This window comes from Notothenia coriiceps, unplaced genomic scaffold (genome assembly GCF_000735185.1).
Source record: "Notothenia coriiceps isolate Sejong01 unplaced genomic scaffold, NC01 NC01_scaffold00014991, whole genome shotgun sequence".
In the NCBI taxonomy this organism is placed as follows: domain Eukaryota; kingdom Metazoa; phylum Chordata; class Actinopteri; order Perciformes; family Nototheniidae; genus Notothenia; species Notothenia coriiceps.
The window spans coordinates 162,173-177,662 of record NW_011347692.1 but is presented as its reverse complement, the minus strand read 5'-3'; the positions used below and the strand labels follow the sequence as shown (position 1 = coordinate 177,662).

Below are 15,490 nucleotides of genomic sequence, written 5' to 3'. Positions count from 1 at the left end.
CGCATGTGCAATACAGCTCTCCTAAAGACACACAGCTCCTTTTTATTGTGGCCCTTCACTGAGTCGATAACTGCGCATGTATAGGCTACTGTTTGTCAAACTAACCGTATTTGCTGTCCTTTTACATACTTTTAACCCCTTGAGAATATAAAACCCTCAAGAATAGCCAGTGGTTACCATGATAGCATAAGGGAAATGCTATCATAGAGTTGCACAACACTTTTGCTTTTATAAGACCCATTTTTAAATCTTAAACCTCTCATGTAACAATATGCTGAACATATTACTTCCCTTTTGTGTATCAGTAGTGGAAAAAAGCAAATTTTGCTCAGTTAAAACACAGAAGTTTACTTGGCCGTATAATCTTACAACATCCTCTAACTGCAATTGCACTATATTCCGACGAGTTTTATACATGTTGACAGTTCCCACAGCATATTTGTTGCATAATACAGCTGATAACAGTTTCTATTTGGCTTATTTAACCACACGCATTTATAAATACAGGTGCAAGATTTTATTTTTCAGTTGTTTCACAAATACAAAAACATACAATGACACTACAAACATCCTGTACAATCATATTTAGTCTTTAAAAAGGTCAGAGGCTCCTGCAGTTTCCGCAGTGTTTAAATCAGTCCAAGACTGAGTACCCAGTGCTGTTAACACCAGGATAACAAAATGGCAGTGTGTGTGGTCAGCTGTTAGATGTGCTCTCTGGCTCCGGAGATTGCAGAAACTCGTAGGGGTCTGGAACCATTTCAGACTGGTCCCCAACGCCCAGGTGTGATGGGCTCCCTGTGGAGAGAGAAAATATGGCTCTAATGTTGTGGCACTGGTGTAACTAGTTGATATTTACCCAGAAACTGAGCAACACAGAATTACGGAACATTATCATACTAAGGACACTAATGTGATTTTAAAATTGTAGCTAAAAAAGGCAATAGCAGGGATCCTAGTTTTGTCCTATGGCAGATACCTAGATGATGCTGGTCCCTCTCTGAGGCATTAGAGAGGGAGGACAGGTTGGACGATGGTCTGGAGCCGACTCTGTCCACCTGAGCGTCCTGGAACTCTTGCAGGAGTTTGTCTGCTTCATCAAATTGCTGCTGGCCATCCTCGTTACACGGCTCCTTTTTAACTGTTTTACCTGATGGAAAAAAGGCAAGATCATTTGAATAAAAAATGCCACCAGCATATATAGCAGAAAAAGAGGAGTAGAGGATTATATCTAACAAGTCTGCAAGGCAAGTAGCAATCAAGAAGTTTGAATTCAGTGTGTGTTTCATAATGTAGTAAAATCTCATAGGACGATTATTGTGAATATTCAGCTCCACACATTCTCTTGTTAAATAAACATTATCCCATTAACGCAAGTTATGCACTTCCATAATCTTCACCTTCTCATTTCCATTTCTTAATGAGGTAAATGGATTATTGGAGTACATGTTAATGTAGCCACTGACAGTGTTGATGGGGAAAATCACCTAATGAGTTCAGCATGGATATATCCAGAGACATATCTGGGTAGTTCTTCATTGACATGAAGTCCAGGACTGAGCCACTGTCTCCCAGGCCGCTGCCGTCTGCCATCTGGACAGAAATACACAGCTTCAGTCAGACAAATACAGGCAAAGATTTGAATTCACCATCACTGTTTTATAAACTACAGCATACCTGCATGTCACAGATGTTGGATTTGGTTTCATCGGGTTTAAGCATGATATTTCGTTTCTGAAATGTAAAATGAGCATCAAACACATGATAGGCCAGAGAGCAGAGTGTGCTATAATTGGTCAAGAATACCCTGGAGACTGGCAGCAAAGTAATTCTGCACATCAAGTATAAAGTTAGATACCTGTCGGATTTGATTGACAGCTTTAGTGTGATCGTCTGCAGTCATCTTGTCCAGAAGCGTGTCGACCCAATGCTTTGTGACACCGCTGCAGCCCTTGACAAACTCCTGTATGCTGAGGGAGAAAGTGAACATGTTGAGAACTGGAAAGCAAAGAATGGGGACACATTATTTTCAATTTAAGTGTAACCTATGATAGAAAAATCCCTTACCTGAGAGCACATTGTACTCCTGTGTCATCGCCATAGGCTGAATAAAGCATGTCCACCTCATCAGGTTGCAGGTCTGGATAGATGGAGTTATTCTGAAGGGTCTGGACGTTGTAGGCACTGCTCAGAAAAGTCACTATACAGAACAAGAGAAATGCAACATCTGTTATAGGTCATAGACTTTGTTGCAATTTCTAGCAAATGTTATTAATTTGGTTTGAATAATGGTAATTAGAGCCGGTTGCCATACCTTTGTGTCTCCTGTCATCTTTGAAACCCAAAGTTGTTAATCCCGGCAGAAGCTTATTTGACAAAGAGCTCAGGTCCACTTTATGAGTGTCCACTTCTGCAAGAAAAAAAGGATAATCATACTAATGTCGCTCCAATCATGTGTGAACATAGGGCTTTGAAATCTGTATAAAAGATAAATGATCACAATGATGACAAACCTTCTACCTCAGGTTCAAGCTGATTTACAACCGTATAAAGAAGAGAACTGTCTGCTTCTTTACGCAGATAGCCCATCTGAAAACACAGAAGATCATTTGTCAATAAAAACATAAGAAGCTTGAAATATATATTCAATGTTCTGCGTATTTTGTTTGTCGTCTACTGCTGATATTTATATCTTTATTGTTTTATTTTTTTATTCTCATTCGTGTGCAATATAATGCAAATCCTAACCACCAATTTGTCAGTTATTCTCATAAAATATAGCTAGAAATGGTATGTATACATAGAAACAGTAGACACATTAAAAGGAAAACCTTGGAGTTGGGCATGTATCTGTTGAGCCGATCCCGAGCTTCATCAGCTGAATGCTCAACGAGTGCCAGGACGTGCTCTTCTGCTGTACTGTCAGTCAAGCTGCAAGCGTTCCCCTCTGGTTCAAACAGGTAACTGGAACGACACAAATAACAGCGTTACAGCAATATTACACTGACAGGGTGTTAAATCAGAGGCACATCAAATAAGCAGGACTTTCCTCCATGCTCTTTTTGACTACATTTATTATATTATTTCATAAATGTGCACAAAAGTCACATTTAATCTAGATTACCTGACTTCCTTCATGTCCTTGACTGGTTGTTTCTTGGACTTCTTAGCTGATTCCACTGGGCTGGGGATTATCTCTGGAAGAGGTAAATCATCCTCAAGATCTTCATCTCCCAAAATGGCTGCCTGCTGGGTGTAGTCCATTTCCTGCATAAAGGACATGCTGCGTTTCAGAGCCAGAAGCCGCTCCTGTACAAAGGGCAGAGGATAATAGGGCCGCACTTATTGTGACTGCTTTACTGTAAATGTATGGATAATGTATGGATGTGGGGATGGTTTTGATGATTAGAGTGAGTTTTTAAAGGGCCCTCAAATAATATTGTTGACATTCCAATAAGATCGTATCATCAAGACTTGAGTTTTGTGTATGTGTAGGGCTGATTATGCTCTGCTGCTGGGCAGTGGAAAATGTCATAATACTTTGAATACATGCCATCATACACTGTAAATGGAGCAGTGCCACGCTTACACTCCAGGTGACATTATTACTGCTGTCTGTCTGCCTGACGTACATTTCAAATGTATTCAAATTCAAATATTAAACTAAAATGTACAATTTATGGAAATATATTTTAAGGCAGATATGTAGTGATACATTTCTTGTAAAAAAATACTTGAAAAGGAAGTGAAGTACCAAAACAGGTAAATTACTTTTCAATTAAGCCAGTAAACAAGACAGCTAACATGGACTAAGCTGGTTTCATCGTCCCTTTGACCACATTACCTTGCTCATCATCTTGAATCCTGTGTGGAGCAGCTTCTTGGCAGCCTTGTAATAGACGGTCTCTGGTCGATTGTACACCATGGCGTTGTCACACATCAGTTTGAAGTCCCCCTGAAGGCAAATAATTGTTCGAACAGGTATTAAGACAAACTTGTTTTGCTGGCACTTTCTTACGCAGTATAATACATATTCAACATCCCAACTTTCTCCTTGTGTTGAAAACCCTCCTCACCTTAAATTCGGTAACTGTGTTGTAATCGTTGTTCATAATCTTGTCCTTCATGGTGCTGAAGTCCATAGGATGTTTGATGATCATTGAGTAACCGGGAGCGATTGCATCTGTTACTGGAAATGAGAAGAATCCATGGGGGTCTTTCCTGAAAGTAGTGCATAACATTATTAAATACAGCACCAAGCTTAAGATTTGTTCAGACTTGAGCGCAAGTTTTGGGATCATAATAGCGCACGTTATCTTTCAGGTCAATACGATCAATATAAATGGATCTTGCTGTGTTGTGATTCGAAGAACCAGACCAGATTGTACTGTGGACTTAACGTTTGCTCTGACGTTGTCCTAGTGTTGATAACAACATCTGGCTTAAACATCAGGAGTGGAGTCCACCAGCTGGGCGTAAAAAAGTAGGTCTTAACTCGAACGTTGGGCTTACCTACGTCCAACTTAGTGATTTGAATTTACACCGAGTGCACCAAGCCTGACCAGTCTAGGTCGTAGCTGCGCCTGGTCTTAAGATGCGCGTCCACGTGAATACACGCAAAACAGTAATTGTTGCCAAGCAACACACGTCTACATAATTTAAAACTCGAACTCCTCCATTCAGAGCAAACTAAGATTTGGATAACGAAGTCATGGATAACAGAAACCAAAAGAAGAGAAAAATTACTCTCTCGTCTTAAAGCCCTTTCGTTGTTACAACATGTAAACAAGACGCACTGCCATAGTTATTTTCCTTCTTGCCTGTTTTACGTTACTATGGATACTAGTCTCTCTTTCCGATTTACGCCTGCTCCATACTAGGCGTAAAAGTTACACCCGGGCGCAACGCATACAGGGCATAAGTCTAAGTGGTGCACTAGTCATAACTTTAGTTTGGTCTTAACCTTCGGTTCTACGTCGGACGTAGAGTTACGCCCAGCTTACGCCCAGCTGGTGCACTCCACTCCAGAAGTCACACACAACGTTTCTATCAAAACATGACTGACACTACCCTCCAGATTATAAATACAGAAATAGAATCTAGGCAAAATATACTACCTGTAAATGCAGCAATGTTTATTTCCCCCAACAATATTTTGTATGTAGGTGTTGCAAAAACCACAACATGCAAACTTTGCTCTTCTTAGATTCTTACTGGGGTTAGAGGAAAGTCATTTGAATCTGCTTTCAGGACATTTAATGTACATTTGTAAATTTGACATTCTAAATATACAAAGTTGACATTTGGTTTCACGTTTCGGGCAGTATGATTGGGCTCATTCATTACCAGTGTAATATGCAAATAGATGTATGATATGTTTGTGCTAGATGGTTTAAAAACAAAAAAATCCATATGAAGCTTAAGGAACATGTATCATTCTGCCTTGCCCTTAACCCTTAGTCTGTATGCTTCTGGATCTTTAAAATATTGAACAATGGTCTCTAGTTATAGCTCTTGAGAAGCAGCAATGAGGATGAAGGACAGAATGTTGACAATACATGTGGATGCTGCAATTAGAGTGAAATCAGTGTATCTCACCTCTGCAGCTGCCTCAGAAAGTGCTCCAGCAGTTGTTGACGAGGAGTGGATTCACTCTCTGCATTTGGAAAACATATGGAAATTCAGGTATTTACGAACACATCTACAATTAAATAATCGCCAAAAGGAGAAGTAACGTTTGCTTCTCAAATCTTTTAGATATTGTTCCGATAGAGAGGTAGGCATTCTCACCTTGTTGTGTCCTGCATGCTCGGACCGGCCTGTCTCCCAGCGGATCTCCTTCCATCTTCCCATCGGGGTCAAACTCATCCATTTCGTCCTCTAGCTCAAACTCTCTATCTCTCTCTCGCTCTTTCTTCTTTTTCTTCTCCTCTGGCTAATGAGATACAGTCATGTTGTGAGGGAGGGAATCATTAAGAAGCTTTTGGGTATATTTAGCGGGCTACGTTATTTTACTCACCTCTAGTCCAATACTTATGCTTATGCTACTTTTTGGCAATGTGAAGGGTTCAACAGCCACGCCGACGTTGCTGGGGGCAGTAGAAGCTGCAGCATCTGATTCGTTCTGCTCTCGCTCTCTCTTCTTCCTCTTTTCCTCCTTTGGTATAGGATCAAAACCAGTTTTTAACTTACAAAGGCACCAAACACAGATGCAAATGGTATAATGTTCTTTTGTAAACGAACCTTCCGTCGTCTTCTCTCATCATCATCGGCATATTTGTCTTTATCCTTTTCAGATTTTTTCTTCTTCTTCTTCTTTTTGTCTTTGTGCCGTTCCCGGTCATGGTCTGATCTGTCATCGTAGTAGCTGGAGTCATGGCCCGAACCAGAGAGCTCCGTCACCTCACTTCCTCCAACTTTGAGCACAAGCTTCAGGGGCTTCTCAAGAGCCTTGTCTTCACAGTCTAAAGCCAAAATAAACAACATTGAAGGCAAGAGTAGAGATAACAATTCATGATGCAAGGTGAAAAGTTGTGGAAGGAGTACGTGAACATTAAGTATAATGTTTATTAATATGATAGGAATCTTGCAAGTTTTCTCTGCTATTACTTTAAACGCTAAATATGTTGTGTATTGTAAAAGAAGTAGCTATAATAAACTTTTGTAGAAAACCTTCCACTGTATGTTGAATGATTGGGTTTGATGGAATTTTACTGTGTTGTTTTAGTGTAGTGTAGAAGATGACTCTTCTGCTTTTGCTCAACTGTTTGTGTTGCAATTATTAATTACAATTTTAAAATCACAATGCAAAAGAAAGGAGATAGATACAACTGTCTCAACAATGTTTTCATCAGCTATAACCGCATACTATGTTTATAAATACAACTACACAACCCTGACTTCACATGAAAATAATATGTTGCCTTTCTCTTTGCAATAATAATTTAACTGTGCAATACTCTGGTTAACTCTGGCTATGGGCTATTAATCAAATTTCTTCCCATTCTCTTTATTATTATTATTAGGTATACGGTTGTATATTATAGAATACATATTTTAAAGTATTGCATTATAATGTATCTTACAATGTAAAACAAGTGTAATTACAATGTATATGTATGTATGTATGAATGTTCCCCTGTTTAGGAAAATATTTGATTCCCCCCGTTATACATAAACAAACACGAACAATATTGATTACTATCCGATTTACTTGGACTTTTAGCAGGACACCATAACAGAGATGTGTGGGATGTGCACCCTGTTGGTTGATAAGAACAGACATTCATAACAAAAACAATGCAAATCTGATGTCACTTGAGCTAGCCAGGTAAGCTAGGCTAGCTAACGAAAAGCTAGCTAAAACAAAAGCAGTAACTATTATTTGAATATGTATTCAGGTACCATCAACTGTTCTCCACTCCGGCTTATGTTTCTTGTGTTTTTTCCCCATCTCTCCGTGTTTTATATCCGAAGATTTGACTTTATTCCAATTATATTGCAAGTAGTAGCTAGCTTTACTGTAGCTCTGCAGCAAGAAAGCTAGCGGCGGAAGTGATACAGAAATTAAATGAAGCACTTCCGGGTTTAACTAATCGGCGCGGTATTTGAGCGAGTGTTGTCGGCTTTCTGACAGCGGACCGTCCGTAGTTTCTTGGGTACCACAACTTTGGTGGATGCAAGTATTCCCAGTCTTGTCTTAAATGGTGTGAGGTATGTTTACAGTTGTGTTAATGTAGTAGACTGACTGATAAGCTTCAGCTACTACTTGAGATACGTTAACGTTAGCCACCTAAGTTAGCTAGCTAAAGCTCACTATCGCTTAAGTTACCTAGTTAACGTTTAGCAAATAGTAAACAATGCTGCAATAAAGTCATGATTGTTGCTCTGTTGTCTGCAGCTTTGCAGAGATGGACGGCGACAGAATGGAGGTGGGAAACCAGAAACAAGACATCAATGTGGAGGTCCATGTTAAATCTCACAGGTGGGCAGGCTAAGTAGTTTAAACATGTCACTGAAAACGTAAAAGTGTGAAACCAAAGACACTACCGTGGGAAAACAAATACACACACAGTATGTTTTGTATAGGGATGCTCCGTTCGCCAATTTTGGGGCCGATCGCCGGAATCAGTATCGGCCGATCCGATCGAGTGGGCGGGGCCTATGGGGATCTTCCATTTAAGTGATGTTTACAACCCGATAATGGGGCTCATTCAGTGGCGCTTCCACAAACAACAACCAACATAACACTGTCTCTCTCTCTCTCTCTCTCTCTCTCTCTCTCTCTCTCTCTCTCTCTCTCTCTCTCGGGTGGAGCTGCAGGATTGCTGCTTCACACACGTTGCATACCGCTATTTTATTGTCATTTGCGGACACCACAACAAGCTTGCAAAAATGGCTTCACGAGTCTGGCAGTATACTGATCGATCGGAGCATCCCTAGTTTTGTAAAAGTATAGAAACCAATATTCATATTAGTATTGAATGGTATCTCTGCCATACATATGTTTACTTACTGTGTTATACTAATGATAACCAATAATGTAATTGCGTTTTTCCATTTCTTGTTTGCATTTCAGCACAGCTAAACGGTCCGAGGTGAGGATTCATGTTCTGGCTCTTCTGAATCGCCACAGCATGGTGTTTGGAAACTACAGATGGACAGAGTTTGATGAGGACTACCTGCAGAAACATGTGGAGTCTGTGGCTATAGTTGATGTTGAGGAACTGGTCACACAGGTCTGTTACTTGCGATTATATTCCATCATTTTGTTTCTCATTATAGTAATAATGATTAGCAGTTGTTAAGCTGTTTCCCCCCCCCCATTTGTTCCCCCTGCTTAGCCTCTGGATTTGAAGAGCTGCTCTGTCTCCGTTCACATCTTCACTCTGAATGAGGATGGACCCAGCACGCTCAGTTTGGAGGAGGATGAGGAGCTTTCAGCAGCCAATCACTGGTTGCTGCCAGCAGGTGACACTTCCAAACATGGAGAAGGATAACATGTTGAATAGAAAACATCTTGAGGAAAAGGCTTGCCTTCTTAGTTTGAAAAGTTGGAGAGCCAGCAATAACCTAAAACAGGAAGTCATAATTTTGGTATGCAATGTGTTATTTCTATATGAGTTAATGTACACTTCAAAAAGGATGAATCACATCTCCTATAGGTGAGAAGGTGATCATGCGGATGTTACAGCAATATGCAGCTGAATTAATGGGCAAAGTGCTGACAACAAATAAAGACAGAACAAAAAGACTGAAGCAAACTGATTGACACTCCCTGTTGGCTTTATTTTTTTTGATTTGCTTGGATTCATCTTATGAACATGAATATGTTTGTCTCATTTAAATTCAATCTCTGCTGAATGTTCCCCTCAATTCCTCTATCTAATTTTCACAGCTGAATTCCATGGGATATGGGAGAGTCTGGTATATGAGAGCGGAGTAAAAACCCAGGTAAAATACATGAATTGGCAGTTGTGAGAACATGATTGCATAACTTTTTCACTCCTCAACTTCTCATTTTTTATATTTTCCTTCAGCTCCTGGATTATGTCACAACAACAATTTACTTCTCGGATAAAAATGTCAACAGCAACCTGATTTCGTGGAACCGTGTAGTGCTCCTTCACGGTAAATAACAAAGAAGATATCACCTTTTTTATCCATTGAGGTTGAAGTGTCTGAAATGGGTGTGTGAAAAGTGGTTTGTCATTGTTTGTCCAGGCCCCCCAGGCACAGGGAAAACATCACTCTGCAAAGCTCTCGCCCAGAAGCTGTCAATCAGACTGTCGAGTCGGTAAGACAATCCTAATTTTAGTGTTACAGCTTCAGCAGTAATTACACCTTCTCTTTTCATTTGAAAATACACTCCTCTCCCTGCAGGTATTCTTATGGGCAATTTGTGGAGATAAACAGCCACAGCTTGTTCTCAAAGTGGTTCTCAGAGGTACACCTGGCTCCTTTTATGTTACCTTGTTTCATTAACAATTGTTCCAGATTTAATTGATGTTATTTTTATCATGCTTTTTTGTTACAGAGTGGTAAGCTGGTCACAAAGATGTTTCAAAAAATCCAACAGCTGATTGACGACAAAGACGCCCTTGTGTTTGTTCTGATAGATGAGGTAAAGATGAAATACTTTTATTGGAATCTGTATTATCTAAGCCCCTAAAATCCAATTATTATGTACACTCCTTCATAGATTTTTTTCAGATTCACTTAAATCAACAAGATGGCTGTCTATACCTAATTATCTCCCGTTGATGTGACCATGGCTGCTCTTGTGGGAAAATGTTCATGGTGGGTAGGTGGAGAGTCTGACAGCAGCTAGGAGTGCCTGCCAGGCGGGGACAGAGCCCTCTGATGCCATTAGAGTGGTCAACGCCGTTCTCACTCAGCTGGACCAGATCAAACGGTGAGGAAGTAAAATTGTCTATGTACTCTTTTAGAACCTCTCCCTTATAGCTTGTGACCATAAGCCTTACGGCCCGTCTACACTACAGGCATCGAAAAATGCTTTCAACGCTTCGCCCATTCACTTCAATGGGGTGACGTAAAAGATTTTGAATCTTCGCCGAACTGCATTGTGGGGAGCATGGCATGGCTTTGCAAGCATCACGAGCATCTATCGGCATGTTCAACTTTTGAGCAATGTTCAATGTTCAAATGTTGAACAATGTTCAACTTTTGAGGCTCGATGCTTGGCATCAGCCAATCAAATCCCGTTTATGCAAATCCCGCCAGTGCAAGCGCAGCCAATCAAACCGCGTGCAAGCTGGGAGAGCCAGACCGCAGTTCATTTCCTCATATTCCAAACGAGATATTACGGTAGCAAATCACCGTTAGTTTTGCATTCTTATAATCACTGTTATTTATCGTTTGCACTGGGAAATCCTTCCGTCATACTTTGAATTAGTCCCATTTAAACAAGTTTGTTTGTTTCATATTTTAGACATCCCAACGTGGTGATTCTGACGACCTCGAATGTGACGGACAAGATAGACTTGGCGTTTGTGGACAGAGCTGACATCAAGCAGTACATCGGACCTCCATCAGAGAAGGGCATCTACAACATCTACCTTTCCTGCCTGGAGGAGCTGATGAAGGTGACCCAACACTCAGTAACATTGTGTCGTTATTTGCAATTATTCATCTTTTTTGTGTCCACTGATGAAAGGGTTACTGGTTCAACCCCCATTTTTTTCTGTCCATATGTCGAGTGTACTTAAACAAGACTCTCCCCAAATCCCCCCAATGGTTGTAGGTCTATACGCAGTGTTTCTCAAACTTTTTCATAACAAGGACCACTTAACCAATAAAAAAACACTCGCGGACCACCTAACAAACACATCGTTTTTCTAGAACAGATTACAAATCGCCTGAAAATGGTACAAACAGGTGGCAACATGTGTGACGAAGGTGTTGCGCTGGGCTATATCATTCAATCGAAAGTGAAACTTAAGCTCGCTCCATTATGGAGATATTCCTGCGAGAATGCGGAAAACTTAAATGTATTTATTTATTTCAAATGTGAAATGTTACTAATATACTCATGGACCACTAGGGGGCGCTCACCATACCTATATAAGGCATATTTATACTTTTTTTTTTTTCAAACACCAAACAGATCATGCATTTTAGCCATTCCTCATTTCGCTCAATGTAACACTGTCTTTGCATGGGCTGATTCTGTGAGAACAGCACCATCTACAAGCCTGGGATATGTACTACAGCGTCTCCAGCGCTTTCGAACGGCAATGTCCGTGGCTGTCTCCTCCTGATTGGTGGAGTTGGCCCAATAGCCGTAGCGCCACTTCTGTGACGTCATAGAAGTGTTCAAATCTGGATCAGTCTGTATCAGATCCGTTGCAGCCCCTTTTTAAGAGATTTGGGTATGGAGGAAAATAGAGAGGGTTGTGTTTTCTGACACTTGTTGAGTTCCCTGGAACACCTGGGACACATATTCATGTATAAAAGATGTACAAAAGTGCATTTTGCATGATAGGTCACCTTTAACATTTGGTCTATATAATGTCAGAGAATAGTGAAAAATGGCCATTCTAGTTTCTTAAAGTACAAAGTCATTTCTTTTTTTAAATGTCGAGTTTTGTTAGGCCAAAGCCTGAATAATTACGTTATTAGGATATAAAAGCATGAAATCTACATATTCCAATAAAATAAAAACTTTTATGGAAATAGTTGACCAATATGTTCTTGATTGACTATTCGTTTCAGCTCTAAGTAGCATAAAACAAAGACAATACTTAAAATATAATGGGCTGGATTGATGAATTGTGTCTGCTTCATGCTGTGTGATTTAGGTAACATTAAGCTGTCTTTGCCCTTTTCTGCTGTAACAATGTAAATGTCCCCTCTGTGGGACTAATAAAGGTATTCTGATTCTGATTTGTGCAGTGCCAGATCATCTACCCCCGGCAGCAGCTGTTTACCATGTTTGAGCTGGAGACGATGCGCTTCGCCAAGAGTGAGGTGTCCGAGCACAGCCTGAACCTGAGGAGCATTGCTCAGTGAGTATGACCTCCCATTAGGGCTGTCCCGAATACCATTTTTTGGGGCTCCGGATATTCGGTAGTAATCAGCAGCGAATATTCAAATATTCGGCCCGCTCCTTATTTTGAAGGAGAGTTAGCGCTGTTGACAGGGAGTTGTTGTTGCTATGGAAACAACGTGACGGAGATTAACGGAGAAAAAGTAATATCTACATATAAAGACTAAGAAAGTAAACGATAACGTTGGCAGTGTTGGCACCCCCCCGAAGAGGCACAAGCTCTGACGTTGATATTGGTGTTTTCAATAAATAAATAAAAAAACGAAAATAAAAAAACGAGTAACGAAATTGAAACCTGAATAGTACTCCAACGAACGGACATTCGGATATTCTGATATTCGGGTACAGCCCTACCTCCCATAATGCAATAGAACCCAAATTGCACCATCTCCGTGCTCTTGTATAGCACTGAGTGCCGGTGGGAACTGAAACAGCCTGAGGCTTATGTTGTTTTTCTTTTCCTTTCCAGAAAAAGCAAAGGTTTGAGTGGAAGAGCACTCAGGAAGTTACCATTTCTAGCCCACGCGCTGTTCGTAAAGGTAAGAATTCGATTTTGTTCTTCCGAGTGTAGCGAGAAAAGAGTTGTTTGGTTTTCTTAACGCAGTTTGTTTGCCTGCAGACACCAACAGCAACCCTTGAGAGTTTTATGGAGGCTATGCACCAAACAGTGGAGAAACAGAGGGAGGAAAAAGCTCATCTGGTGAACGGTATCTGAACTTTTACAAAGCCCAAAGGCTGACACACGGTGGTTCATGAGCCCTCCTCAACAAAATTACAATGAACTCAAGGTTTTGGAAATTACGACCTTTACATATTTTTTAACAAATACTATCTCTAACATAAATGTTTGTTCAGGTGATTCTGTTGGTGCTGCTGCGAAGTTGGTTTTCAGTATTTGCAGTTTGGGTTAAGATGGAGTGCCAAATGCTTTGTGTGTTTTCTGATATTTTTATGTATTTTTATATTTAGCTTAACAGTGCCACCATTTTTTGTCGGTTCCTTTTGTTAAAGGGATAGTTCACATCTATAATTGGCATACGTTACCTTTTGTAAAACACATTAGCTCCTTTCATGGATTGTTTTGAAGATATCTCATTGAGATGTGGGAACTTTTTTTTTAAATTCCCTTTTCTGGTGTTCATTTAAAAGTTGCTATCCCACTGATCCAACTCCATCCACAGAATCTGTAGAAAAGGCTAATGTTCATGCAAGATACCGACTCATGTTGAGAAATGTGAACTTTCCCTTAAACATGTGTTTTAGAAAGGGATGTTCCTCATAGACCATCACTTACAAATGTTAAGTTATGTTTGTCAGTTCTATATTCATGTTAACAACAGTCCTCTTTAAACTCTCTGGATTAATGTGTTCATTACGACTTTATTTTGTATATAACTTTGTAATAAACAATATCCATTATTTTCATGTTGGTTTTTGATATGCAGATGCATTATGGAGGTTTTGCGGCCACCACTTGGTGGCGCAGATATGCCATTGAACAGTTTTAAATAGACTAATTATTGCGGGTTTTTTGAAAATATGTGATATCGGGAGAGGAAAATGAAAATGCCCATAGCATTGACCCCAGATTGCAGATGACCTTGAGCATGTCTCATGTGGGTTATCTAAATAATTGTAATGAATGAAAACAATTAACCCACACAAATGCAGATCTAATAGTAAAAAAGCTGCTCCAGGTTTTACTAAGAGTGCAATGTGCAGCTACACAGTAGTCCTCCGTTATGAGACTCAAAGGGAAATATGCGTATACTGTCCGACTGACTGTTTGCGCGTGGTTGCCACCAATCTGCCCTTAAAACAAAACTGTTGAAAGAGGATTCATTTATAAAATGTATCGGCCAAATGCGCAGTTTACATGAACAGATCAGTGGCTCCATTGTTCGTATGAACATGTTTTGCATTCTGTGAATGCTCTGCCGCTTTGCATGTCAGCTGCCGGGTTCAGACAATGTGCCCTTTGTTTGTTGTTGAGCAACAGCTTTTTCACTCCACTTCAAAGGTGCATTCTGCAGGCTGTTCCACGATGTAAAAGGAAAGCAAGCAGTTCATCTCTTTTCACACACTTCATTTAAACTCAATCTTATCGCCATCACACTTTAAATGACCTTTCTTGGCTGTTCCATTGAGTATATTTCACGTGAGACTTTTATGGATTTGATTATACTGCTGGCGTTAAGATCAAGCAAAAAGATTGATACTGTAATCAAGACCTTTTTAAAGGATTCACAAGTATTAGGTTTTACAAGAATCCCAGAATGGATTTCCCCTGAAAGCGGTCCTTTCATTAAGGAAGCGTATTGTTGCTTCTGTGAATTATCCCTTTTTAATTCCAGTGTATCTTTTATATTTAATTAAGTGCCCACTGATTTTATGTCAATTAAGTTTTTATGTGAGGTGAATCGCATGAAAGAGCTCCCCGTTCTTCTAATCAGGTCAATGATCACAAAGGGCAGAGGAAAAATAAAGAAAGAGAGCTGTTAGAACGGGCATTGTAAATAAAACCATAATCGCTCTGTCTGGAGGCCTTTTTCTCTTTTGACTGTAGTTACTCCAAAACCAGGCAGCTGTTGAAAGGCAATCAAGACGCAGAAGGATGAAAAGTCATAAGCCTTATTGTTACAGGGTTTTATCACTGTTGCAAGCAGTTTGAAAATATCAGAAAACTCCAAACATAACAAACAGTCAGATGTTTATCCTCTCAACAAGGTACATGGCTGAAAGCAATGGAATATCGCTGCATGTGCCAATGGTGATTCACATAGGGAGGGAATTAACTTATAGGCATGTTAGGGGGAAACTGAACAGAGCTGCACACTAAATTGTGGAAACTATCACTCATTTCTCTGAGTAAAAAATGATAGATTAAAGAGGTTGATTGACGTAAAACACTGCACTTTTGGC

The 15,490-nt window shown here is 40.0% G+C and overlaps 2 protein-coding genes across 6 annotated transcripts; one reads left to right on the top strand and one right to left on the bottom strand.

The window, feature by feature from the left end:
* Window positions 1-458: 458 nt before the first annotated feature.
* Window positions 459-8,152, bottom strand: brd9 (bromodomain containing 9). Of its 2 annotated transcripts, none has more exons than XM_010774952.1 (17): window positions 7,405-8,152; window positions 6,244-6,464; window positions 6,020-6,157; window positions 5,791-5,935; window positions 5,599-5,656; window positions 4,077-4,221; window positions 3,845-3,955; window positions 3,125-3,309; window positions 2,832-2,964; window positions 2,514-2,589; window positions 2,315-2,410; window positions 2,068-2,200; window positions 1,859-1,970; window positions 1,678-1,734; window positions 1,488-1,593; window positions 980-1,150; window positions 459-798 (listed from the first exon to the last, which is right to left on the bottom strand). In XM_010774952.1, the coding sequence occupies exons 1-17, from the start codon at window positions 7,451-7,453 to the stop codon at window positions 698-700; spliced, it is 2,037 nt and encodes a 678-aa protein (XP_010773254.1). In that variant the 5' UTR covers window positions 7,454-8,152; the 3' UTR covers window positions 459-697. The 2 variants fall into 2 exon arrangements, with proteins under 2 accessions (XP_010773254.1, XP_010773255.1); XM_010774953.1 differs by having other exon boundaries at window positions 3,125-3,267.
* On the top strand, window positions 7,603-13,966 carry trip13 (thyroid hormone receptor interactor 13). 4 transcript variants are annotated; one of them, XM_010774956.1, is made up of 14 exons: window positions 7,603-7,678; window positions 7,901-7,984; window positions 8,579-8,738; window positions 8,844-8,970; window positions 9,398-9,453; window positions 9,540-9,630; window positions 9,724-9,796; window positions 9,883-9,946; window positions 10,037-10,123; window positions 10,308-10,414; window positions 10,952-11,105; window positions 12,415-12,527; window positions 13,038-13,107; window positions 13,188-13,966. In XM_010774956.1, the coding sequence occupies exons 2-14, from the start codon at window positions 7,911-7,913 to the stop codon at window positions 13,281-13,283; spliced, it is 1,272 nt and encodes a 423-aa protein (XP_010773258.1). In that variant the 5' UTR covers window positions 7,603-7,678; window positions 7,901-7,910; the 3' UTR covers window positions 13,284-13,966. The 4 variants fall into 4 exon arrangements, with proteins under 4 accessions (XP_010773258.1, XP_010773259.1, XP_010773256.1 ...); XM_010774957.1 differs by having other exon boundaries at window positions 7,623-7,706; XM_010774954.1 differs by having other exon boundaries at window positions 7,623-7,713.
* The last annotated feature ends 1,524 nt before the right edge of the window (window positions 13,967-15,490 follow it).